Raw genomic sequence first — 26,392 nt, forward strand, 5'->3', positions numbered from 1 at the left:
AGGTTCCCCTCATAGGAGTATTTATTATTTATAGTTCTCATCCAGCACCTGCTTTGGTAAAACAGTGCTTAATGATGGTAAATCAGGTGAGCTGCTGTTGATGATGATGGAATTAAACACATCCACACTGTGCTGGCTGATGGGGGCATCCAGGAGAAACCTGGAACCAAGCTCTGTTCCTCAGACTAGCTCACAATATCTACTTTCTTCAAAATTAGAAATTATTGTTCCATTTAACTGGTTTTATCTTTGCCTCCAATGTGATCTGGAGATATTACAAGCAAAAGACTCTTGTACTTGAGATAAATGGTTTAAATACTGTACTTAAGTGCCTAAAAGAGTGTAGAAAATTAAAGAATAATAAAAATGCAGAGGTAGAGTTTGTGAAAGTTTTCTTATGTCCTCGCAGGCAGAGAAGATAAAAAAGAAGAGGAATACGCTCTTTGGGACCTTTCATGTGGCGCATAGTTCCTCACTAGATGATGTGGACCACAAAATCCTGGCAGCCAAGTAAGTCTGTTTCAGCAAACAGTTTCAGTTGCACAAGTTTGGCATCACTATTAACAGTACAACTTAAACATACACAGATCAGCCATACCATTAGCACCACAGGTGAAGTGACAAACATTGATTATTTTCATCTGCAGTGGCGTCTGTCAAGGGGTGGATATATTAGGCAGCAAGTTCTTAATGGTGAAGTGTTAAATACATTGTCAAGCTTAAGGATCAGAGGCAATTTGGCACTAACCAAATTGTGATGACTAGATGACTGGGTTAGAACATCTCCAAAACATCAGTACCTACCAATAGTGCTTCAAGAAAGGACAACCGGTGAACCTGCGACAGGGTCAGGGGCACCTAAGGCTCATTGATGCTCATGGAGGTCCCACCTCACAGCTTACAGGACTTGTAAGCTTACAGGACTTGTAAGGATCTGCTGCTAACGTATTAGTGCCATATACATAGCAGACGCCCTCAGAGATTTTGTGATTTTGTGAAGACCATCCCTCGAATGGTCAGATCTGTTGTGGTGACAAAAGGGGGACATACTCAATATTAGTCTTGCCATGTCCATACATACCCACATCCTCTGTGCACGTCCAGTTTGTGTTCTATAACTTACCTCTTTTTTTAAATATACCTATTTGCCTTATTCCTTTTCCCTCTCTTCCTTCTCACTGTCTGTTTCTCAGGCAGGCCTTGGGAGAGGTAACGGCAGCCCTGCGGGAACGGCTCAACCGATGGCAGCAGATCGAGATTCTTACTGGATTTACCATAGTAAACAACCCTGGTCTCCCCTCTCTGGCCTCAGCTTTGAACCTGGACCCCAGCTTCATGGGGGGCCGTGCCACACCCCAGCATATGGTCATGTCTGACGACATGGATGACATGGACGAGGACATCGTGGCACATGGAGCTCTGCAATGTAAGGACTTGCCAGACTCCAATGGGTCCAAAGCCCGGCCCAGTAAAGGCTCTTACAAACAACATAAGGGCCTGTTGATTAAATCCAAAAAACCCTCTTTCTGACTGGAGTCTTCCATCTTCCCTGAGTGTGGCTGCTTGTGTTCTCGCTGAGAAGAGATTCAGCGATGCAGGCTTTCTTTTAATGTGTATGGAATTGTATGTTGGCACAAGTTGTGTTTACTTTTTTCAATGCAATGGGTTTTCTTCCAGTGGTGTTTAGAGACTTCAGATACTGTCTCCTCATTAATGGTGGAAGATATTCCGCACAGTTCTGTTGTCACGTTTGGAAAATAGCACTTAAATACATGAGTCATGGCAACAATTCTTTGCATTTTTCATGGTTTGTCCTAAAGTTTGTGGATGGTCAGTGAGTTAGCCCACTGAGCTAAAAGCACTGCAGTATTTTTTCCAAGGCTATTCGTGGCCTGTTGGGAGGCTTTGAGAGGACAGACACCCTTTGTGCTTTGTTACACAATATTAGAAGAGTATGACAAGATGTTGCAGCCTAAAACTTGTGTGGCTTTTCAATAGAGACAATGAACAACTACCGACTGAGTCAGTACATGTAGCCTTGCAGCTGGTGTTGGTTTTGAGGCGTCATGCTTCAAGCTAACACTTACTGCCAGTTGTTACAATATATCTTAATTAAGTAATGATATGATTGCAGCCAAATGAACTACAGCCATGGACCTTTGGTTTTTAACACCAGAACGCTTTGTTTATTAACAGCTGTTCCCTTCCCCCTTACTTCACCCCCGTTTCAGATGCCAGTCGGTTTAAGGACCGCCGAGCCAGTGACCTCAGGTCCGTAGGTTTGGATCGCCGGTCGTTGCGGAAGTACTCTGGTGGGCTAGGCCCCTCTTAATACCCCTTCTTCACCTCCTTCATTGAGCTTTTCTCCCTCCTTTGTTAAACCAGTCTCCACTTCAGTGGACTATAGGGCATGCAGAGATAAAGTCCAAGAGAGGCTGCACTGCAGTGCTCTTAAAAAAACAAAACAAAAAAAAAACCCTGATCTCTCTGTCTCTTTCGTTCTCTCCAGCTATTTAGTTCTTGATAGTGTTTTGAAAAACAAATAAGAAAAAATATTTTTTGTACTCATTTATTTCAAGAGGTAAAATGTCCAAATTAAAGCATTCAGATACTTTTCAAGCTACTTTGCTTTTCTGGCACCAACCATTATTTAAAAAAATAAACTTGCTATTGAACTTAAGCTTCCTTCCCTTTTTTTTTTTTTTTTTTTTTTTTACATTTAGGCTTAGTGTATGTTCAGTGTATGTCTAAATGTGAACTCCTCTTCTAACGAAGGCATTCAGCTACATTTAAGTTGAGGATTAGGTTGCGTGGTGATCATGCAACATCCTGTAACGAATCCTTACAGTGGTGCTCTAAAAAATTTAGGAGAATCCCGTCTTATCTGGACTCCAACAAAAGCAGGAAAAACCTTTATCCCCCATAAGAAACAATGAATGAGCAGGTGTAAACACATTCTTAAAATAAATCTTATAATATAAAAATAGAATGTGTATATATAAAAAGTGACCTCACCCCCCCCAACACACACATGCTCTCCCTCATCAAGCTGGTTGATCAGCTGATAATTTGGCACTATTTGCTGCCCTCACAGCTGAATGCTGAAGAATATTTGAATGCTAAAAATATTATTGTGGGAATTCTTGGACATTTCTCCATTTGGAGAAAAAGAGAGAGACTGGTGAACAGATCAGAGTTGGTCCTCGTGTTTCACTCTGTGGTGTTCTCCAAAGAAAGCTTGTCTGCACCTCCTCCTTGTCCACTTTCTCCTTACCAGCACCTCAGTCAAACCTTTTTAAGCCTGTCTGGCCCGACACGCACCTCCTGTCATACACCTTTTATTTCCTTTATTGTTTTTTGTTTTTTGCTGCTTTGTTGAGCTTGATTATTATGGATTTTGTATTTTCTGTAATATCTGTTGTTGTCTCTGTCCACAGCTCCCAGTATGCTGTCCTTGCGCCAGCGGCACATCGACCCGCAGCTAGCAATGGGCTCGCAGAGGTTGGTAGAGGGCAGCCACACGCATGGGGGCCAGCAGGGGGAGTGTAGCTCTTACCCGTCCTGGCCTAGGTCCAACCTGTGGCAGAATCGCAGCCAATCATTTGGGCACTTTGAAGCGATGGGCCTGACCCCAATCTCTTCATCTGTTTCGCACCCTTCCATCATCTGTGCCTCTTCTTCCGCTTCCCCTCCCTGCTCCTCCTCCTCTGCGCATCATTCCTCCTTGTTTCACTCGCATCATTTCCAGCCGATGGATCCCATCCCAGACTTGCCCCCTGATGCCACCCCGCCGCGGCCACGCCGCACTGGCAGCTATGGGTACCCCTGCGTTCGCCACATTTTGTTCTGCTTGCCCGGCATGAGAGTGGGACTGCAGACTAATGTGAACGTGATTTTTGCGCAGCTTTTACTTGCAGTAGTTATTCCACTGTAGTATTTCTAGCCCCTGGGGGCTGCTGTGTTTGCCAGCACTTTTCTCTGCAGTAACAGAGAATCACCAGTAGGTGTCATTCCATGTTCTTGTCTTTCTGCCATTCACACAAGCCTGTGCATTACCGTTTTCATTCCACGTTGACTCCTCTTCTGTTACTTTCACAGACTCAGTGCATGCCCGCACGCATCTCTTCTTCTTCCTGCTTGCTGAACTAACTTTGTGCAGTTTCTGAGGTCAGGATTTGGCCAACACCGGTTTTAGACTGTGCCTAGAATGTGCTTCAGCTTAAGTGATGGACGCCATTCTCGCTGTATACTAACGAGCACCGGACAGCTGATTACCGATCTCCACTCGCTTTCTACTCGCTAACTTGTTTGGTGTTACAAACCTCACAAAAGTGATGTCGTAAGACTCCTGCTGTCGCTTTTAACGCTTGGGTTTGACACCTAAAGCCATTAGAGATGATTCTTTGCACGTGAATGAGAATGAATGGAAATGGAAAGGTATCTCTGATATCTGACCCACAAATCTTTCCTCTTTAGGGACCTGAATCGCTCCGATTCGGACTCCTCCCTGTCCGTATCTCAAACAGGCGAGCAGCTTCGCCTCTCCTACAGCTCCAAGGGCTTCCCCATCAAGCCCACCACTCTCCACCATGGCCCGCACTCTCGCTCAGAAGATTCGGCTCACGCGCAGACCCCCAACGGGGGCAACAGAATCCACGACGGAGGAGCTTCACCTGACGGGGGCTCTGATAGTCCCATTCTCATGAAGAAAATCTACGGCATTGAGAAGTCTGCCAGCATGAGCGAGATCATGTCCATGACGGAATCATCGCGCTCCCTGAGCCCGAACTCCACCGACCCGGACACGCCATCACCCACAGGTCAGCCCGGTATTCCCGGGATCAAGCCAGGAACCCGCATCCCCCAACTCTCGTCCAAGAAGAGCCCCCTGGAGGAGGACAGCGCCTCCACGGGTGAAGACACTGACTCGGTCGGCAAAAAGAAGCACACCTTCAAGATCTTCAAGAAGCAGAAGAAGTAGTGAGGGCTGCAGACTGCTTAAAAGCTGGCACAGCTTTTCCACCTTCCATCTGTACTCCACTGTTATTATGGATGTCCTGATATTTTCCCTTTTTTTTCTTTTTTTCTTTTTCCCCCAACTGATCATGTTATGGCACAAGCAAATACCTTTTCCAAGGGTTTTGTTGGTACTCCTTCTCGGGAACTTTGGGAGCAGTATCTGTCGAAGGGAAGGGGGGGCTTGTTTGATTGTTTGTTTTTCTCCTTCTTGCTTCACTTGATTTATTTTTTTTTTCTTTTCTTTTCTGAGAGGATTTAACTCTGCGGGTGTAAAGCACTATTTATTCTGCAGGAGGCAGTGCAGTGTCAGCGCTTCTGAGGGATGCCCCTTTGTGGCTGGACTTCTTGTTTTCTTGTATAATCCACATCAGTTTGCATGTCTTCACCTTCGAATGCTCTTTGATGTTTGCTTGGTTCTCCTCCCCTATAGCTTAAACACAGAATATCAGATGTTTCGTTTCTGCCAGTCCATCCTTTCTGTTGTTTAAGTTAAAAAAACAAACAAAAAAACAAACAAACAAAAACCTGACTGGACATTTTTAAAGCAACTGTGAGATCAGTGTTCGTCAGTGGCAAGGGGAGTAGAAAAGGGCTGAACCATACTTGTGAAACCCTCCTTGAATCTGTTGCACTACTGCTGAATGTTTATTAAATTTGCAGAAATCAAGAGTACATGCTGAAACACACACATTGACACAGAACCAGTACCTCCAGGAGATCAGGGATTTCTGAGACGTGGACGGAATAACGACAAATTTAGAAGCGGTCTTCATCCAGTCTAACGGACGGACACATGGAGGGGGAAAAAAATAAAGAGGAGCATTGAGAAGGTCTCTTGGGATGGATTTCTCTGACACTGACTTTGGTTGAAAGACATTTTCCTGCCGTCAGCATTGACCGATTGCCTTTGAAAACCGATGGAGCGTAGAACTGTAGTTGTTAAAGTGATTGTAATGGAATACCAGCGCACATATTTTGGGGAAACAAAAAAAAAACAAAAAAATCATGTTTGAAGTGCCAAACCAAAGATTTCAAATTTCACGTAGTTCTCAGTTAAAGTGTTGTCATAACTGTGGTAAATTCTGTCCCGGTGGTTCGAACCCCAGCCGGGAGTTGGTTTTAATGGGTGTAAAAGTTTACAGAATTGGCTCAGAAATTGTTCTATTTGAAAGGATGATTATACGGATATTTCGGTCCCAGGCCTCTTCAACTTGTTTAGGGGATGTTTCAAGTTTTCCAGGGGCCTGATGATGACTCCGTCAATGCTGCTTTTAGGGTGTATATCTGTGTTGGTCTTTACTATCTCTACCGTCTCTAGGTCTTCATGGGCCTTTCTCCGAGACAGCTTCACGATAACTGGAAACGGTTTGGACGCAGTACTGTGCAGAAGTCTTAGGCAGTCATGGACATTGTTCAGCACTGTTTATCTGAGGGGTAAATGTTTTGTGTAAAAAATTCTTAACATGAGAGTAAATGCTAATAAAATCATCAGAATTTGTTGGTCAGTGAAGTTATTGCGATGTTGGTTAGAAGAACACCATTAGGAGAACACTGGTCTGGGTGCTGATCCTCTCTGTGAACTCCAGACGGTGTATGGATTTGTTCAGTTCCACCAGCAGCTCACATTATTTACTTTTTATGAAGGACTGATTAGATAAACTAGGTGTTTGATGGAAATTTACCTTACTGGTTGTATTTGTCCAAAAGTATGTGGACACCCCTTTTAATTAAAGCATTCAGCTACTTTAAGTTGCACCCATTGCTGATACAGCTTGTCTTGTCCTTGTAGGAAAGTGGTTGGTGTGGGGCAACCAATAACACCACTACCTGCCAGTGAGCTATTATGCCATGTGGGAGACCAGGGTTCGATTCCCAGTCTGGGTGACTATGTTGCGCTACACTAGTAAGAGTCCTTGGGCAAGACCCCTAACATTGCATTGGCCCACATCTGTAATTGCCAATAGACTAGAATTCTGAGCTGTGGAACTGGGTTAATTTTGGAATGAGTTGAGGTGGGGTGATGATTGTCCAACATCTTGACTTCACTAATTATCTTGTGGCTAAATGCAGTCAAATCCTCACAGCAGTGCTCTCCAAACTCTAGTGAAAAACCTTCTTCCTTAGGCAGTAGAGATACTCCCAACAAAAGCAAGATAACATCTTCAATCCCTGTGATTTTGAGTCCCAATACTTTTGTCCATATAGGGTATCTTGGTTTAGATGAAGACCGGTTTGGTTGCTGATCTTCTCTGTGAACTCCAGATGCTATGGTTTGGTTTGGTTCCACCAGCTGCTCACCTGATGCACTTTAATGAAGCTTTGGTTAGACGAACTAGGTGTTGAATTTGAACTGGAATTATTGGCCTTCATCGAGGAAAGTTCTGGAAATGGTTTTGCCATTTATTTATCCCAATCAATATCTTTATCTGTAGTGAATAAACAGTCAGTAAATGATCACTTACTGCCCAGATAAACAGCTTGACCTTGTATTTGTCAGGTGTTTCAAGGCTTTTGCACAGTTCTGTATGTTGTGTAGCTTCTGAAAGAAGTAAAAAAAAAAAAAATCCCCTACTACTGATCATCTGCTAGAGTCCAGGTTTTGGGGGGAGGAATAGTGTATTTGGAAAGCTTCATTTGTTAAAGACATGAGGAGGAGTTTATACTGCATTTCCGTGTTGTAATGAGAGAGGACTGGGACCATTCCGGCCTCTCTGAAGCTGGTTTGGTTGGAAAGAAGAGCGGTGCTCTCCAGAACACTGGGATAAAGGAAAAAAAAAAAAACAAGCACATCTTAAAACAGTGCTAAAAACAGAGAGGGTTGGCACTATGCATTTTTCTGCAGTTCTCCCATGTTTTTACACCCGTGGTATTCACTTCTGGGTCTCCCAGTTCTGGACTAACCAAAGCAGCGCTGCATGAGACACCACCCCCTCTGCTCTGGACTCGTTTCTGTTTGCTGAAGGTGGTTTGGGTGTTAAAAGTCTCTCACAAATGTATATCAGTCAGTCTAGCACAGGTTTGCGCTGTTGGTCCAACTTGTCATTTGTACCTTCTCCTTTTGCACGAAGATGCTGTAAATGATCTTTGCTGTCAGTGTGTGTGTGAGTGTGTGTGTGTCTGTTATCTGTCTGATTTCAGTGAACTGCACTCCATTGCGTTGATGCATGTTACCCTGCTGCAATACCAGTTGGCAGATTCGGGGAGGGGAGAAGCAGGAGCGTTTTGGACTCTCTGTCCCACCCCAGATATTTCCTACTTATGTCTCTCTTTGAGCTTCTATTTATGATGATCTACGTTTGTACAGAAAGAAATGGGGAAAATTTATTTTGCATCATCTGTAGTGTTCAAGACTGTAGTCTGAGTCTTCAAAATTTTCTGGCACTCCTGCATGAAAGCAATAAACGGTTTTAAAGGAATGTTTATAAGGATTTTCTTCTTTGTTTTCCTCTTTGACTGGTTTGGTTGCTGATCTTCTCTGTCAACTTCAGACACTGGATTGGTTCAGTTCCACCAGCAGCTCACCTGATGCACTTTAATGAAACTTTGATTAGATGAACTAGGTACTGAATTTAAACTGGAAATACTGGCCTTCATCGAGGAAAGTTCTGGAAATGGTTTCACTAACAATCGGGTGTTATCCCAATACATAACTTTATCTGGGTTTATTGTGTGTGAGTAAATAATCACTTACTGCCCAGATAAACAGCTTTACCTATATGTAAAAGTCACTATACCACCACATAAGACTGTTGATATATATCTTAACATAATATACCCTAATATGATGGTAATGATGATGGTTATTGCTGATCGTAATAGTCAAACTAAACTAAATAAGACAAGCTCCTCCAGAATTGTCTTTAAGCCTGTTCTAATGATCTGCACCTCATTCTGATTTTAGGGATTTTAAGTAGTAATTAATGGGGGGTCCTAACTTTTTCCTTATAAGACTTTTACATTTCTGTTAAATAAATTTTACAAATTATTTTTGAAGACATTTCTTCAGTTGTGTGAGTTTAGTTATATTACCTCCATCTCCCAGTACTGTTTAAATGACGATCAAATGTCCATATGTTTAAATATGGTTTTCATGAGGTTTCCTTGCATTCTTTTCACGTGAGCTTTATAGTATCAAGCTCATCATACCTTTGGCTTTACTATTCAACAATGATCCGGGTGCTAAGAGGCCTTGGGAAACCAGACCGTTTGCATTTGCGGGTGGAGCTAGGCCTTGTGTTTGCCCAGGTTTCTCCACATGTGAACCAAACAGGATGTTGTTCCGTTTGATCAGCTAATGCTGCACACGTCCATTGAGATCAGTCATACAGGTTCTACTGAGTCATTGCCCTGTTGCAGGACATGGGTTAAAACAAGCTTGATGTAAAATTGAGACATGTGGGCTCAGAGCCAATGAAAGTAATGGTCTACCAGCTGCTGAAATAAGTTCCTACAGCCAGCTTTTAAGCCTAACTAGGAACCGCATGTTTGACACTGGATATTTTCTTCTGGATTATTTCTCTTGTTTTAAATATGGGAGCATTTGTGTGGAGCCGCTGTCTGCTGTCTCTCCAGGTCATTCTGTTGGTGAGCACTCTTCTACAGTACTGAAGGAATTCTCCAGTATTTTAAAACCTTTTTTTTAGTTTGCAGGGGCTTTTGTTTATTGATTTATTATTGATGAATCACTTTTTGTGAAGTTTGTGCTCATCTCTTGTAATTTAACACGAGGAGCAAATTGAGATGAGAAGATTGCCCTAAAAACCTATAATCTACAGCTAATACAGCATGCTGTGTTCTCCAAAAGTTGTGCTCTGATTTCCATCTTATAAAAAACATTTAATTTAAAAATATAAGCAAAGAAATCAGACAACATCCATGTTTATAGCCTGGAACTGTCTTACTACTCCACACTCAAGTGTTGAAGACAAGTAGCAAAAAGTGTGGAGTAGAAAGACAGTTCTGCTTTAAATGGTTGTTGGAGCAATTTCATAGAAGAGCCACGTTTGTATGTGAGATATTTGAGCATGAAGAACCTTCAGCTCGGTTACATGAAGTGAAGCTTCTTCAGACCTTTAAGAGTTTACACTCTCTCTACCTCTCTCTTTATCTCTCTCTTTATCTCTCTCTCTATATCACTGAATCTCTATTACAAACACGGTTCTTTATGGAACCAAAAGTGGCTCTTCTAGGACATCAAATAAAGATCTAAAGTACCTGTATTTTTAAAAGTGCAGGTGCAGGAACAAAAGGTAACTGATGCAGAGACAGCCAAAATACTTAATAAAGACTTAATAAATATGACTCTCTAATGACTATTGATGGTTGTGAACAAGCCGTAGCCGGACAAGCTAAGCAGGGTCTGAAACCTTGGTAGAAGTGAGAGCTGAAATCTCTTGGGGTGTCCAAACTTACTTCATAATGCTCCTTTACCCTTTTTAAACTATACAGTTGTGCAAAAAAACATTAACAATCCTACTTTTATGCAGAAGTAACTCACTAAACTGATTCTAAATTGTATTATACATTTTAGTGAGTTATTTTTGCATAAAGTTTAATCTTTAATTTTACACTTTTTATAACTATTTACCATAGCTGTTTCTGTGGAAGATGAACTGATGTTCACAAATCTTCAGGAGGGTTTAATTATGCTTATTATGTAAATATTTATTTATACTTATTGCAAAATAATATAATAACATTTTAACATAATATATATTTTAATAACCAAGTACCAATTATAAATTTATGTATTTTTAAATACATAATTTTATGTAATTTATGTTTTCCCAGATATAAGGCTAATCCTAGACTGAAAAGAATGTCTAATGGTAAAATACCATTAGTCTAGTGTAGCTCTAGACTAGACTAAACCTAATCAGTGTCTGGAAATCTTGATCTTTGGTATATCACTTTTTTTTCTTTTTTACAGTGTCTCTTACTCTTTTCTCACCCAGGTAGTTGTCCCTCTATGCCTGAGCCAAGAAGGGTCAGATTCAGTCATGTTTTTGAACCCGCCTGAGGTGCCGGAGCCAGTCTACCCCATGGAGGTCCAGTACTCATGCAGTAAACCTCTAGTGGTTCACGTACAGGTTTTGGTGTCTTTTGACACTGGAAACACTTTAATGATCTTCCACAGGTGGTGGCCCTGCGTGCCCGGCCCAAACAGAATCAGACTTGTGTTGCTTCATTTCCCTGACTGGCTGGTGTACCACCCAGACTGGAGCATAAACGAATCCCCCTGGGTGCTGTCATGTCTTTTACGTAGCTGGGTGAGCAGCAGTGCAGCTGCTGAACCCGGCCGGACACCTTTCGCCAGTGCGGTGGTGCCCCTGCGTGTTCAGAATCCGCTCAGCCGCCCTTTTAAAGAGCACTTGTTATGTCCCAGCTGGGACACAGAGATTCGCTGGACTGTGTTTGGTGATAGATGGCAGTGCCTAAAGGAAAATGGTGAGGATTGAGAGGGAAGTTGCAAAAAGCATTTAATGCCATTTTATTCCTTCTGGAAGAGCATGTACTGAATGCGTGATGTCGGTTTTCATTTCTTTAGAGGTATCCAGTCTGCTGTCTTCACTGTATGGATCCACCGGGGAGCATTTCGGCATCACGAAAACACTCCAGCCATTCAGGAATGAAATGCTAGAGGGCCTCCGGCTAAAAGCGATTTCATATCCCTGGTAATTCAGATATCCAGTTTGTTTTGGTGGCCTCTTGTGGAAAATAAGTGCTGCAGCAGTTAGATGATGAATTGGAAGAGCTTTAGCAGAGGTCTTCAAATCTGGGCCTTGAATCCAGTTTCCAGTCCCGGACTTTGTAATCCTTGGTAAATGTCCACTAGACTGGAACCTGAATTTAAGACCTTGGATCTATAGCACTGACTCTTTTCTCCTCAGGTGTGCCTTCTCAATCTGGGTATTATTAGAGCAGCCATGCAGAGACCGGCTGTGTGGACTTTTACACCGCATAGATTCTAAAGCGAACTATGCCACCCCTACTGTGTTTCTCACAAGAACAGGTAACTGAAGATAAAGGTTTCATACGGTTTGAGGAAATGCTCATAGGGTCGTTAGCATTCATTGATCAAAAATCATCAAAAAACAAATGATCGTCTGATAAAGATTAGGTGGCAGTTTGCACTATACTATTCTATACGCAAGCCAACACTGCTTTATAGACCAAATGGGGGTGGGGGGGGTACCAGATATTATCAATGTTTTTGTCAGCAAGTCACTGGTATAATTCATCATCCTCCAACATAACATTTAAAAAAAAAATTACACAAAAATACGCCCCCCCCCCCACACACACACCCTCCTCCTGTTTGGTCTATATAGCAGTGTTGGCTGGGGTCCTATGAGCATGCTGAGGATGGTCTATGTGTGTCCTTTTTAACTTTTCTCCTTTTTGATTAGTTTTTATGGATTAGGCAGGTGAAAAGTATGCGGGAGAGTGGCCTGTTTACTTTTTAATTATATTAATGTGATGACAATTCATGCAAAATCCTTGAATCTCCATAATAATAACTTTACAGGTACAGGAAAACCTTACATTTCAACTATCCGTATATTGTCTGTGTTTTTGTACAGGATTCACATTATGTAACAAAAAAATGGAGTTTGTATGTGATAGCAACTAAATCTAGATCATGTTCACACTGGTGAATAAAAGGCTGAGGATCGTGACAATGCTTTACTTGTCCTGCTGCTCTCTTGCAGTAACAAACAGAGCTAGGCCACCCATTAATATGCAGGTGTGCTTTATAGTTATAGCAATTAATAAAGGCTTTCTAATTTATCCTAATGAACAAAGTGTTTCTTAATTACAATGAATCGATTAGTAATTTAAATAATAATATCAAAGCCTTTATTTTATTACTGATGTCCTAGTGGATGGATGAGTGTGTATTATTGCAGTCTGGACACGTCATGGTTTTGTTTCACGGTGTATTCTGCAGGTCAGCTCCATGTGCAGCTACAAGGAGAGGATGGCCATTCCTCAGCATTTCTCTCTCCATTCATTATGCCTTTAGGCTTGTGGTGCCTTCTCAGGCTGGAGCTGAAGGGCCGATTGGTAAGAAACTAAGATATCATTGTCTTCTTGAAAATGAGAATGTACAGTACAAACACTGTTTCTCCACAAACGACAACTTTACAGACACAGGAAAACTCCTTAACTTTCAATGAAAGTCTATGTAAAAAGATTTGTATTAAGTTTTGGAGAATTTCTAATGGTCTAATGAATTTATGACACAATGTAAAGAAGAACTGCCAGGAAAAAATCCAAAAAACAGTGAAAATGAAGATACAATGTTTTTTATGCGTGACAATGACAAAATGTAGTACTACACAGTAATATGTAGTAAAATATGTATGTATAGATCATCTTGTCTCTTTACTTTATAGGGGAGTATCACAGTTGCATGCATCGATGGACAGAAAGATCCACTTGTTTACTCTTCAGAGCACATGTAAGATTCTGTAGCTTATTTCAGGGTATAGCTCAACTTCACTTTGCGCCATTCTAAGTGTATCTGCTCTTTTGAGCAGGTTTAGTGTAGCGGTGATGCTGGATGACACAGATGGCTACTTTGTGGTTGGTGGAGGAAAATATGTAAGGGGAATCGAAGGCTTTTACGGTCCTGTCACATACTACCGAACAAGGATTCCCTCACTTGACCTGGTAAGATCACCCTTTTCTCTGAACTGTATTAAAAACCAGTGATGCAGCTACTCCAGCAAGGCAATGTCAAAATAGCAAGTTCATCAGAACACTTATTTTCAGTCATGCCTTCTATAACAATAAAATGTTTCTTTCAACATTTTCAGCAAGATCAGTGTATTATAGTGTATAAACATGCCTCATGCACTGTAGACACAAGTCCTGTGTAGTTCTGCAAGTACAATAAGCAAAAAAGTTTCTTAAGAGGAAAAACAATCCAGAATTTCATGAAAAGAAAACCTCTCCAACTGTTATGCATGGCGGATGTGTGTGTGGGGGGCAGTTTGTTGTGTAGCCAGTGGCACAGCGAGCTTTTCACTGGTAGAGGGAAATCACAGTAAATGTCATGCTGTCTGTTAAAAAGCTAAGGATAACTAGAGGATGGCTTCTATCCACATTGGAGTACCTCAAAGATTTTGCCATGGCCCTCATTGTTCCCCTGACCTAAACATCATTAAAGAATTGAGGATAGACCTTTAAAAGAGCAGCAAGATGGCCCAAAAATCTCTAACTAGAAGCCTTTTGCAAGAACGAATGAAGACCCGAAAATCTCCAAATGGGGGTGTTACTAAATACTAACCAAAGTAAAATGTTTTTTGTAACTTAAAACAAAAATAATATTGCTTTTACTATTAAATTAAAATGTATTATATTAGATAAGAAATTTTTATCTTTAACTTTTTGATATACAATTTGTATACCACTCTATAACACATTGTGAGGTCCCACAGGGTTCTATTGTAGGATCTTTAAAACTGATGTTAATTATGAGAGTAATGTAGTTATGAGGGTGAGTAACTGATGTGTAGGCCTCTGTACAGGGTTTGAGCAGTTCCCAGCCAACACGCTCATGCAGGACTCACATAAATGTGGAATGAATGTGGACTAGGTGGATTCCAGGTGGGCTCTGAATATGTTAGTACATGTGTTTTTACTAGGACCCAGATGGGCTTCCTAAATGGGCCCCATCATTACAGCACATCCAAACCTCATATGGGTCCCATCTAGGACCTTAAGTGCAGTGTATAACTCAGATGTTTAATCACCCATGTTTAACCATTCCTGGTCCCATGACTGACCTCATCCATATTTTGGGTTAACATGGAACCCATGGACAAAACTTACTGGTACCCAGCTGGGCTACCCATACAGGTCCCACATAGGCATGTTATTTGGGATTATCTTACAGTAGAGCACCAATTTGGTTTAGACATATCAAAACAAACCCGTTAAATCGTTGTTTTTATTCATTTATTAAAAGAAAGTCATTTATATAAGTTTTTTTTTTGCACTTTGGTCTATATGATCCTAGATACATCACTGTTAAAATGTTGAAATGTGTACAAAATATTATCTACTGTGATTTCTTTACTATGCTAGTAACTACAGAGGTAACTTCACAGCCCCTTTTCTAGTTTTCATATGATGGTAAATTATATAATATATGTATTTTTTGGCTACAAATGTGCCTTACCACAACCTGCATATACCTCTGCACCCTAAATGAAATAATAAAATATGTTTATAATAAATAAATTATATAATAAACCTAGAATTTAACATTTTTTCTGCATCAGGCAGCACATTTGATTACATTTTGTGTAGTACATTTCCTTTAGCTGCATTACTGGCTTCAGATCTTTGCTTCCTAGTACCTCACAATTCTGCCTAGGTAGGTTATCTACATTTCACCCATGCTGCATTAATTATGCAGAAATAAATAAACTTGGCCTTGAATGACATTTCCTATTGTGTGTGTATTTATTCAATAGCAGGAGCTCCATCTCCCTCAGCCTGTAAGGATGGTGAATTTCTCAGGGTGGTTCCAGGCCTGTCAGGAGTTTAAGTCAGAAGTTGATCGCACAATATCCAACTCTTCACATGCAGTGATGGTACAGAGAGGTAAGTCATTCTCTGTCCACAAGATGGCATTGTTTCCTGCAAACCTGCATCCACTCACAGTATCCCATTCCTTATTCTGGCCGTTACTGTTTCATTTCCAGGGAGATGTACAGACATATACACGACCCTGGTACTGAAAGCCAAAACAACGTCCTCAAGGGCAGAATGTGGCTCTTTTGAACCACTCAGCAAGCCTCAGAGGCGAATGGTGGCCAAGCTGGTCAAGATGCTGTACAAACAAAAAGGTATAGCCTACCAAAAGTAAATCCCCAAAACTTGCATATGGTGAAACTATTTAATAGTGCGTGTGGTTGACATCATTCTCTACCCCACATGTGTTTAGGCATAGTTGATCCAGAAGCCATCGGCCGAGCTCTGTATTCTGCTGTCCTGCGTAAGCTGACCGCGCATGGCAGTGTGGAGGTGATAAACAGACTGATGCCTTCTCTCCTACAAGCAGGATGCTTAGGAGACAACAGGGCGCTTCATCTCTCCTCTGTTCTTTACAGCAGTGGACTTGGTGTTAAAAAGCAACCCTATAAGGTGCATGAATGTTTATATGAAGTTGGACATGCATATATAGATATATATAGATATATAGCTGTGCGTGTGTGTGTGTGTGAAATTAGCTCAAGTGAGGACATTGTTCTGGTATTGTCCTTGGTGCAAGTTCAGCCAGGTTTAGGTGTAGGTAATTGAGTTTAGGGTTAGGTTTAGGTGTATGGTGTTGAGTTTAGGGTTAGGTTTAGGTGTATGGTGTTGTGGTTAGGTTTAGGTTTAGGTGTATGATGTTGTGGTTAGGTTTAGGTGTAGGTTATTGAGTTTAGGGTCAGGTTTAGGTGTATGGTGTTGAGTTTAAGGTTAGGTTTAGGTGTAGGTTATTGAGTTTAGGGTTAGGTTTAGGTGTATGGTGTTGAGTTTAAGGTTAGGTTTAGGTGTAGGTTATTGAGTTTAGGGTTAGGTTTAGGTGTAGGTTATTGAGTTTAGGGTTAGATTTAGGTGTAGGTTATTGAGTTTAGGGTTAGATTTAGATGTAGGTTATTGAGTTTAGGGTTAGGTTAGGTATAGGTTGAGTTTAAGGTTAGGTTTAGGTGTAGGTTATTGAGTCTAGGGTTAGGTTTAGGTGTGTGGTGTTGAGTTTAGGTGTGTGGTGTTGAGTTTAGGGTTAGGTTTAGGTGTATGATGTGGTTAGGGTTAGGTGTAGGTTGTTGAGTTTAGGGTTAGGTTTAGGTGTAGGTTGTTGAGTTTAGGGTTAGGTTTAGGTGTAGGTTATTGAGTTTAGGGTTAGGTTTAGGTGTAGGTTGTTGAGTTTAGGGTTAGGTTTAGGTGTAGGTTATTGAGTTTAGGGTTAGGTTAGGTGTAGGTTGTTGAGTCTAGGGTTAGGTTTAGGTGTGTGGTATTGAGTTTAGGGTTAGGTTTAGGTGTATGGTGTTGAGTTTAAGGTTAGGTTTAGGTGTGTGGTGTTGAGTTTAGGGCTAGGTTTAGGTGTAGGTTATTGAGTTTAGGGTTAGGTTTAGGTGTAGGTTGTTGAGTTTAGGGCTAGGGTTAGGTGTAGCTTATTGCGTTTAGGGTTAGGTTAGGTGTAGGTTGTTGAGGTTAGGTTTAGGTGTAGGTTGTTGAGTTTAGGGCTAGGTTTAGGTGTAGGTTGTTGAGTTTAGGGCTAGGGTTAGGTGTAGGTTGTTGAGTTTCGGGCTAAGGTTAGGTGTAGGTTGTTGAGTTTAGGGCTAGGTTTAGGTGTAGGCTGTTGAGTTTAGGGCTAGGTTTAGGTGTAGGTTGTTGAGTTTAGGGTTAGGTTTAGGTGTAGGTTGTTAAGTTTAGGGCTAGGTTTAGGTGTAGGTTGTTGAGTTTAGGACTAGGTTTAAAGTTAGGTATAGGTGTAGTTTATTGAGTTTAGGGTTAGGTTTAGGTGTATGATGTTCGGATGTTATTAGATGTACAATTAGCTGATATACTTTGTGTCTATGTGAATTCAGGCTTGGCTGCTTTCACTGTTGGCAGCTCAGAAGGACTGGAGGCTGGCTCTCCTCCGCCTGGGGCACCTGCATCATGTTGGTGACCAGACTGTGCCTCCAGACCCTGACCTCTCCTATGCCTATTACTCAAACATCGCTAAGCAGACTTCAGCAGATCGACTGAATCCCTCCTCACAACAGGTGCTTGACACCGTAAAACATTTAGCCCTTAGAAGAACTGACATTCTGTACTGTGCATACTGCACCACCACTCCACCTCATTCCCAACTCCCCAACTCATCCCAAAAATATTGGATGGAGCACCAACCGTCATTCCAGAGAACACAGCTCTGCTGCTTCACAACTGCACAGTGCTGGAGGGCTTTATACCCCTCCAGCCCACACCTAGTATTAGTCATAGTGCCAATAGGTGCATGTTTACCTGCACCACAGAGTCCTATTCTATTGACAGTACCTCTCTACAGGGACTACGCAAGCTGTGTGTGTGCTTTTGCACATCTGTGTCAGCAATGGGTGCAAATCAAAGTAGCTGATTGCATTCATTAGAAAGGGGTGTCCACAAACATTTGGACATACAGTAAGACATTACTAATATAGTCCACAATGTATGTTAATATTTGGAATTCTGTCACTACTGTTTTTTTAGAGCAAGTCCCAGATCTGAAAGTGCTGCAGCACAGACTGTATAACAGCTTCACAATTTGCAGAAACGCCAGCAGCAGTGTAAATGTGTCTCTTGGCAACCGACTGAGCACATACTGTCATCTTGACATCTTGTCATCGCTAAGAGTCATATGACGAACAGCACCAGTCTAACTTACTAAAAGTTTTGTGTTGCAGACATTCGTTGAGTCAGTCTTCCTGAATGATGAAGAAACGCTGAAGGCCCAAACCAACACAAACCATGATCTCTTTCACTGGCTTAAACTACAGGCCCGCAACGGGGTAGCAGACGCTGAGGTGAATTTAATGCACCTAGAAACATCCCAAATCAGGAGTCTTTCCTCCAAATGTTCACTTATTCCTTTGCAAATGTTTGGCTCTACAGCAAGCGATAGGCCGAATGCTGTTCTGGGGGCAGCAAGGGGTGGCTTCGGATATCCAGACCGCTGTGAGGCACTATGAGAGGGGAGCTACTAGACTGCAGGATCCTGTGTCCATGTACGACTACGCTATCGTCCTGCTCACGGTCAGAATGGAATGAATGGCATAGAGAGCATCATTGCTAATTGGAGTCTATCCAGTACACTGTTAGCAATGTTAGCTTCACTGATTGAGCTTTTTCTTTAGAAATAGATTGATTTTAACCACAGCTTTAGATTAGTGTGGGTATTTAAGTACTGTGTTACTGTTCTGATGCTACCAATAATATTAATAATTTTTTTTTTTTGTGAGGATTAACCAGTATTATAATAATGGACAACGGAAATGGAAAACCAAGCAATCAGATCTTTTTTGTGATGCACTTTCAGGGCCAAGGAGTTCCAAAAGATGTGCCAAGAGCCGTCGCCTTCCTGAAAAAAGCAATGGACCAGGTGCATGTCTTTTTTTTGCATTGTATTGCATTGCATATCACCGCTGTCATAGGAAAGCCTTGTATCTCCCAAACAGTAACTTTGCAGGAGGCTCAGCACCAGGCGATTGATAACAGGGTTGTGGGTTCTATACCCAGGCTTGGCAAGCTGCCACTGTTGGGCCCTTGAGCAAGACATTTAATCCTCTTCGCCCCCCAGGCACTGCAGCGATGGGTGCTGACTAGTGGGTATGTGTGTGTGTGTTTACTGCACAGGGATGGATGATTAAAAGCGGAGGCCAGATTCCATCTCTGTCCAACACAAATGGTGAATATGGTTGGCTTTGTCTTCTTTGACCAATGGTTGATGTAGATGAAGTTACAGCCAATAGACCAATAAACAGATGTGTTTAAAGCTGTGAAAATCCACTCACTTGAAATTCTTAGCATTTTTTTTTTACATAGTGGCAGCTTGTGAGTGCTGGTATGCTAGAAAAAGCCTCCGTACGCCAAAGAGTAAACTTCTAAAGTGCCAGTGCTGCATACTGGCCCACTTCAAGTCTTTTTTGAAAGATTTCTGTTGGACAGTTCATCATGAAATATAGATATGAGGGATTTCTTGAAATTAAGCAAATGAGAAATTCTCAGAAGAGACCAAATAATAGATCTAAATAGATGCACAAAACAAGGTTAATGGAATAAGGTTTTATTTATTATTATAAGTACTTTTGGAGCATTTGTGTTGGTCCATTCACTTTTTTACATAATGTAAAGAAGTCATGTCCAATTATGGCAAAAAAGTAAAGATTAAGGCAAAAATGTAAGTTTTTACATTCTTAATTCTTTGCTGTGATATATCATCATGTGTATATCATCATTTACATTTACGTTTATGGCATTTAGCTGACACTCTTATCCAGAGCGACTTACAAGGTAATTCATATTACAGAGGTGGGTCAATGTAGTGTTAGGAGGCTTGCCCAAGGACTCTTATTGGTGTAGCACAGCATAATCAACCAGCCCGGGAATCGAACCCGTCTCCCACATGGTGTGGTAGCTCAGTGGAAGGTAGTGGTGTTATCTGTTGCGCCACACCAACCACCACTGGTCATATCTAACCCCACTCCACTGTTCGATTATAAAGCTCATAATTAGTTGTTATTGAGTTGTTGATTCTCCTTTGTGCACTGCAGGGCTTCGCTCCAGCCTTCACAGCTTTGGGCTGGTACTACGAGCAGTTTGAGGGGAACTATGAGCGAGCAGCAGAGCTTTGGGAACAGGCTGATCTCTTGGGGAATCCTGATGCTGCCATGAATTTAGGAGTGTTCCATTCGCAAGGCCTCTATCCTGGACAACCAGCTGACAAAGTCTGTGCACACAGTTACTGACTTTCTTCTGTATTTTTTGTGTGTGATAATTTATAATAATTACAATGGTAAAAATAAAATTATGTACCTAATGTACCAGCATCCCCTGTCCAGACACTGATGAGATGTTTCTACTATTGGTCTTTTAGTTATTTATAGAGATGTTTAATTTTTAGTAATTATTAGAATCTACTGAAGCTCTTTAAGATTAGCAGCAGAATACATCAGATGGTTGCTCCTTATAACATCTTATAAACTGCTTTGAATTTTTAATTATGTGTTTTTTGAAGCATGAAAGTAATTTTAACATATTAATAATAATAAAAAAATGTGTTTTTACCTTGTTCGTTCTTTGTCTTCAGGTTAAGGCTTACAAATACTTCCTAAAGTCAGCGCAGAGAGGCCACATAAATGGAGGCATTGAACTGGCTGAAATTTGGAGCCGAGGGATTCCTGGTCATGTGCCGCGACACCCATCAGATGCTGTCCTGTAAGTGGGAAGTTTTATTACTGTAATAAAGAAACGACTATGTACAGATAAGTGGTCTGTCTGTTGGATTACTGATCACAGGGTTATGGGTTTAAACCTGGGTACACTAAGCTGCTACTCGGCCCTTGAGGAAGGCCCTCAACCCTCTGACCTTGTGTTTTGACCCCAGCTTTCTAAGCTGGACTATGTAAAGAGCTGGATTTCATTGTGCTGTATAGGTATAATGACAATTAAGGCACATTACATTATGATTGATAGTCGCAATTGTTGTCTTGGTTTTAGGTGGGTTAAGTGGGCATCTGAGCAGAATGGATATCTCGGGACAGTCCTGAGGAAAGGCCTGAATGCTTATCTTCAGGGGAACTGGTAAACTCAACGTCTTTGTTTAGTCCTTTGGCATATTGTCATTCATGATGGTTATATAGTTATGGCATTGTGTCATTGGAGACACTGTTACATTTGTTCATTTTTTTTTCTTTTTCCAGGTTCATGGCATTGATTTATTACCTGATGTCCTCAGAGTGTGGGTTTAAGGCTGCACAGTTTAACATGGCTTTCTTGTGTGAGCACAGTCCTGTGAGTCACATGCTAATACCACTGCTTAATTTTTACACATCATTAATTAATATACTTAATTAACATTCACTGTTAATGTTATTTGATTTGTTCAGTGTGAGAATTTTATATTGCTTGCAGAGAACATTATTAGCACTAGCAAAGATTTGCTTCATTTTAGATGATATTTTGGTTTACTGAGTGACAAAGTATAGTAAAAGTGTGTGTGTGTGTGTGTTTGTGTGTGTGTGTGTGTGTGTGTGTGTGTGTGTGTTTTCATGTGTAATCTTTAGCGTGGATCCTTGAATTCTTCATTTGTGACACAATGTATGCTACACTACTACAACCTGTCCATTCAGAGCCAGAATCCCACCTCTTATGGTAATTCATGATGTTTGCTCTATAGGCCTATATCCTTACATAGCATAGCTTACAGCCCATCTATCTAATAGTGTATGTCAAAGTCTAAAAGTGTTAGAGCTGGTTTCCCAGACAAAGATCATGCCTGGTCTTGGATTAAGGTTTATTCAATAGAGAATCTTTAAGAATTCTTTGTATTCCAAGGCTAGACTTGATCCCTGTCTAGGAAACCAGCCTTTGGGTACCTAAGCAAAAAATGTAAAGCCATTTATCTGGGCAATACCTGGGTTTTATGCACAAACAACATGATAAGAATAAATGTAAATAAACAAAAATACAGTAAAAAACAAGATTTTTCTGTTTTATAAAACAAAAAATCATTTAGTTTGAGATGGAAGAAAAAAAAAACTTTTGTCGCAGATTTCTCAATTATTCCCCCTTAATGCAGCACACCTTAAAGGCATTGGGCATGATTCTGGAGAACGACTGTTAAAATTTGAACTCAACAGCAAAAGAAGCACACCCCTCCCTTCAGTGCTCCTTCTGAAGCCCTCCCCCCTCCCCAAATCATGCATGTGCATTGCCAGAGTAATGACACTGGGCTTGTAGACCAAAAGACAGCAAACAAGGCTAACGCCTTTTTAGATCTTCATGGCCATAAAATCCTTTGTACGATCTTCTTGTACGATCAATTATCATGACACAACATTAGAGATATAATGCTGGCCTTGTGCTGAATGTTGGAAAATGTGTAACCTGTTCCATGTGTTACCACCAGGTAATCATTTAGAACTGGTCCATTAGCTGCCGTGCTAACACTGCAGTAGTGATGTTGGACGAGGCTGGTGTTTTGGATGCTGCTTTTGGACATAACTGAGCTATTTCTGTAAAAAACAGCAACAATAAGTCAATGCTGCCCACCCGTCGAGCAGGACTAGAGCAAACTTGGTCTCTGCACCATCCAAACACCACACCAGTTAACAAACAAACAAGCAAACGTTTTGTTCCTCAGATCTTTTTCTTTTTGGCTGGTTCTCCATTACTAGATATTAGTGCTTTGGACTTAAGGCATGACTATTTCTGGAAAGAGCAATATTTTGATATTTATTTCTTTTTTTCATTTGGGTCAGCTTTGGTGAAAATGGGTGACCTGTTCTATGAGGAGCACACTAGAGGTAAAAGAGACCTTTCTGCTGCAGTTGAAATGTACAGAGAAGCAGCACTCAAAAACGACCCACAGGTATTACACACACTTCAGACTGCAGTCAGGCTTAAACTCCTTAATGCAGAAAGGCTTATCACACACTAAGGTGTATTACTCAGTAACTACAGGGTCTTCTGTAGAAACTAGTGGGAGTAATAGAAGTCCGTAATAACACTTTCGACCTGCCGACGGACCGTAGCTTTAAGGGGTTATCAGGGATTATCAGCATTTTCATACATATGGTCGTTTTAAGACATTCCTAGTAAACAGAAATGTAGCTACATTTCCTCCAAATGTCCTTCTTAAAATCTTCTTAACTGGTTAGGCTGTTTTTCTGTGCCATAATTCTGATTCCTCATGCTGGTGTTTTATGTATTTTCTGCAGGGTTGGTACAGCCTGGGTCTCCTTGTTCAGGAAGGGGTGCGATTGCCAGCCACTTTACTCTCTCAGCTAAATTTGCTGCAGCATTATTTTTCAGACAAGCACACACTTCTTACCACCTTGTACCAAAGGTATGTTAGCTATACACACTCCCTATGATTTTTATATCATAAAATAATGTGAATCAACAACACTGTTGGAACAATACTTACTACTTCACTTATTTTGCCCTCCCCCCAAAAGATGTCGAGACTCAAGCAGCGATGAGGCACATCTTCCCTGTACTCTTGCTCTGCTGGCAGCGCACTTACAGTCCCTACAAACACTCGGACAATCTACTGTGAAGGTTTGCACATGCCAAACATGTTTATCTTCAGTGATGTTACGTATAATTGACTTTCTGTGTAATGAAATGGGCTCTAAGTGGCTCAGTGGGGGTTGCGAGTTCGAATCCTGAGCCATGCCACTTTGCCATCAGCAGCAGGAGTCAGAGAGAGCACAACTGGCCATGCCCTCTGGCAGGCACAGGCATCTGTTAGCTGGTGCGGTGGAGCTAGGGCCCCAGCGCTTTTTCTTCGAGCATGTTTGCTGCTAGAGGCAATTGCTGGCTTTGCATGTATTGGAGCATCGCGGATGCTAGGGGGAGCAACTGGGTTAGTTGGCAGTACCAAAGTGGGAGAAAAAGGGACAAATTCAATAAAATATTTATAATAAATAATAAATTATTCTGTTCACCTCTTCAGAATGTTCTGCACTGTGTTGGCAGCTGTAGAGCTGAGTTTCCCTCTTAGCACTATTTGAAGACTGTTGTGAAATGGTAGAGAGAGCATCACATGAAACACTCTCTCGCTTTAAGATGATCTTAATAATACAGAGCTCTTGGGAAACTGAATTGTTGTCAATTGGCTGTATCTGATCACCCTTACTGTCGACAGTCATTTCACTGATGTGTAGCAGTGAAAGTGGACTTTCAAAGGGCCCCATCTTACACCCTTTGCAAGGCGTGTTGCGATGCTCATTGCTATCTTACAACCCGCCAACTTTCTATTTTCATACTTTTCGCCTGCGTTGTTTAAATAGCAACAGTGCTTGTGAATATATCTACGATGGGCTTGGTGGTCTCGAAATGAGGTGTGTTCAGGTAAATTTCTGGCATATTACTATCTCGGCAATGGAAAACACAGGAGCTCCATTGACTGAAAACAACCTAGTCTTGTAACTGTCTACACCACTGAAATAGAGTCAGACCGCACCTGGCTCTAAAAGGGAACGATGAGTGACACGCTGGTTGGTTTATTGCACGTTACGTCCCAAACACACCCATGATTAACTTAGTACATGACTTTTGCACTTTTAGAGATGCGCAAGGTTTACTTTTCCTGTTGTTACGATAGCAAAAACACACCGACACCCTAAATCAAGCTGTGCATATAATAACATTTGATGCACTTCTTGAACACATGACCGCCACTGCCTACACAAGTGCTTTAGAAGTGGTTTCTGGGAGGAACACATTCCTATAGGCTACACATTGCTTGCCTTCCTAGAACAACTGCATGAACCAAACAGAACCGTGACTACTGGGCTGTGGTTCATTATGAATATACCCCTAAAACATACATTAGTGTACATTAAAATGAAGGCATTTCAGTGATGCAAGATTTTATGATGTTTTGTTGGGCCCACTTTGTTAAATGTCTCTTATAACTGTAGTTTCACATCCTTGTAATAATAGTGTAACTACAGATGGTGTTCACTGTTACACATTATTACAGTAGTGCGAGTTCCCATGTGCAGTTTTAGATTTGTAACCAAAAAAGCAGTTACTACAAAAAACATCCCTTTAAAATGTATTTATTACACATTAGAAAGAGTATTGTCACACCAATCAAGATTTACTTGTGTAATTAAAATACTAAAGTTGATTCATGTGTTGTACATAAGTTGTATTACTGTAATGCATCTGTACGCATGGTACGTTACATCTAGTTACAGTGTTATTGCATGGATTGTAATGAAAAAGAGATATTTAATATAATGTGGAACCTCTGTTGTCTAGCCATACTAAGCCCACTACCTTTTCATTTAGTTATCCTGTAGTTGATTATTTTTTCCACCCCTTTTCTGTGTTAATGCAGCTCCTTGGTGCCGTGGCTGTTGCTGTTGCTACTCTCTCTTTTTGCAAAATCATCCCAGCGATTCTCCGCCAGAGGTCAGCATCCGGTCAGCAGAATTCGACTCCCTCTGAGGCCGAGCAGCCTACAGAGCAGGAAGGGTCTTCAGGGGTGTGAGCGGTTCCTCAGTGTTCATGCTCACTGCTTTATAAGCAGGTCTATGAGGATCTTCCCAAAAGAATATCAGGATTTCATTGTTGCTTAAAAGATACACATATTTAAGTGTGTATATTGTCGAACAGTTAGTTACATTACTGTGACCTTTCTTTTTTTTTTTTTTTTTTTTTTGCATATCTCAGCCAGGCATACTGTAAAGGCAGCATTATGTGAGAATTGGTATGTTTTGCTCCGGGCTCCCCCTACAGTTTTGGAGTATAAGTCACTTTCACTCCACTGCAGTTAATCAGCAAATCGTGCTTTGAGCTGCTCCTAAAGGACACACTTTACACATGCGTTTCTGGACAAGCTGGCAGATACTGAACTGGAATCTGAAGGTGAAGAAGCATGTGGACCGAGGTGGTAGAGTAATACTACAGGCTTTTACACAAATATGACTACACAGCGATACACAGTTCTAGAGAAAGGTCTCGTGCAGCTCCATCAAAATTCTTTAGTGCAGTAGCAGCGTTCTGGACTGGAGTGGCAAAGACAGAGACATTGCTTTAATGCATTTTTTGACCCAAAACCAGTAAAATAACACACTGTGGCACCAAAAATACACTATTTCTGATTGTAATA

The 26,392-nt window shown here is 41.3% G+C and overlaps 2 protein-coding genes across 3 annotated transcripts in view; both read left to right on the forward strand.

Annotated features, from left to right (window-relative positions):
- The window catches only part of stim1a (stromal interaction molecule 1a), a 58,243-nt gene extending 49,808 nt beyond the window's left edge, over positions 1-8,435 (forward strand). Inside the window, exons 10-14 of one of the 2 annotated variants that reach the window (XM_072691584.1) lie at positions 410-510; positions 1,194-1,426; positions 2,232-2,312; positions 3,438-3,819; positions 4,477-8,435. In XM_072691584.1, coding sequence (XP_072547685.1) covers positions 410-510; positions 1,194-1,426; positions 2,232-2,312; positions 3,438-3,819; positions 4,477-4,981 — 1,302 coding nt within the window. In that variant the 3' untranslated portion in view covers positions 4,982-8,435. The remainder of the gene's footprint in view (positions 1-409; positions 511-1,193; positions 1,427-2,231; positions 2,313-3,437; positions 3,820-4,476) is intronic. The other variant, XM_072691583.1, reaches the window with a different exon arrangement.
- Positions 8,436-9,549: 1,114 nt separating this feature from the next.
- LOC140565697 (protein sel-1 homolog 3) lies at positions 9,550-25,771 on the forward strand. The gene is made up of 23 exons (XM_072691740.1): positions 9,550-9,603; positions 10,974-11,466; positions 11,567-11,693; positions 11,910-12,031; positions 12,971-13,086; positions 13,419-13,483; positions 13,563-13,695; positions 15,507-15,636; positions 15,738-15,881; positions 15,980-16,179; positions 17,610-17,789; positions 18,450-18,569; positions 18,658-18,798; positions 19,082-19,144; positions 20,316-20,489; positions 20,852-20,979; positions 21,262-21,345; positions 21,465-21,555; positions 21,828-21,915; positions 23,025-23,134; positions 23,484-23,611; positions 23,724-23,826; positions 25,619-25,771. Exons 1-23 carry the CDS (start codon positions 9,550-9,552, stop codon positions 25,769-25,771), a joined length of 3,147 nt encoding a protein of 1,048 aa, XP_072547841.1.
- The last annotated feature ends 621 nt before the right edge of the window (positions 25,772-26,392 follow it).

The sequence above is a fragment of the Salminus brasiliensis genome, chromosome 11 (genome assembly GCF_030463535.1).
Source record: "Salminus brasiliensis chromosome 11, fSalBra1.hap2, whole genome shotgun sequence".
Classification (NCBI taxonomy): Eukaryota; Metazoa; Chordata; class Actinopteri; order Characiformes; family Bryconidae; genus Salminus; species Salminus brasiliensis.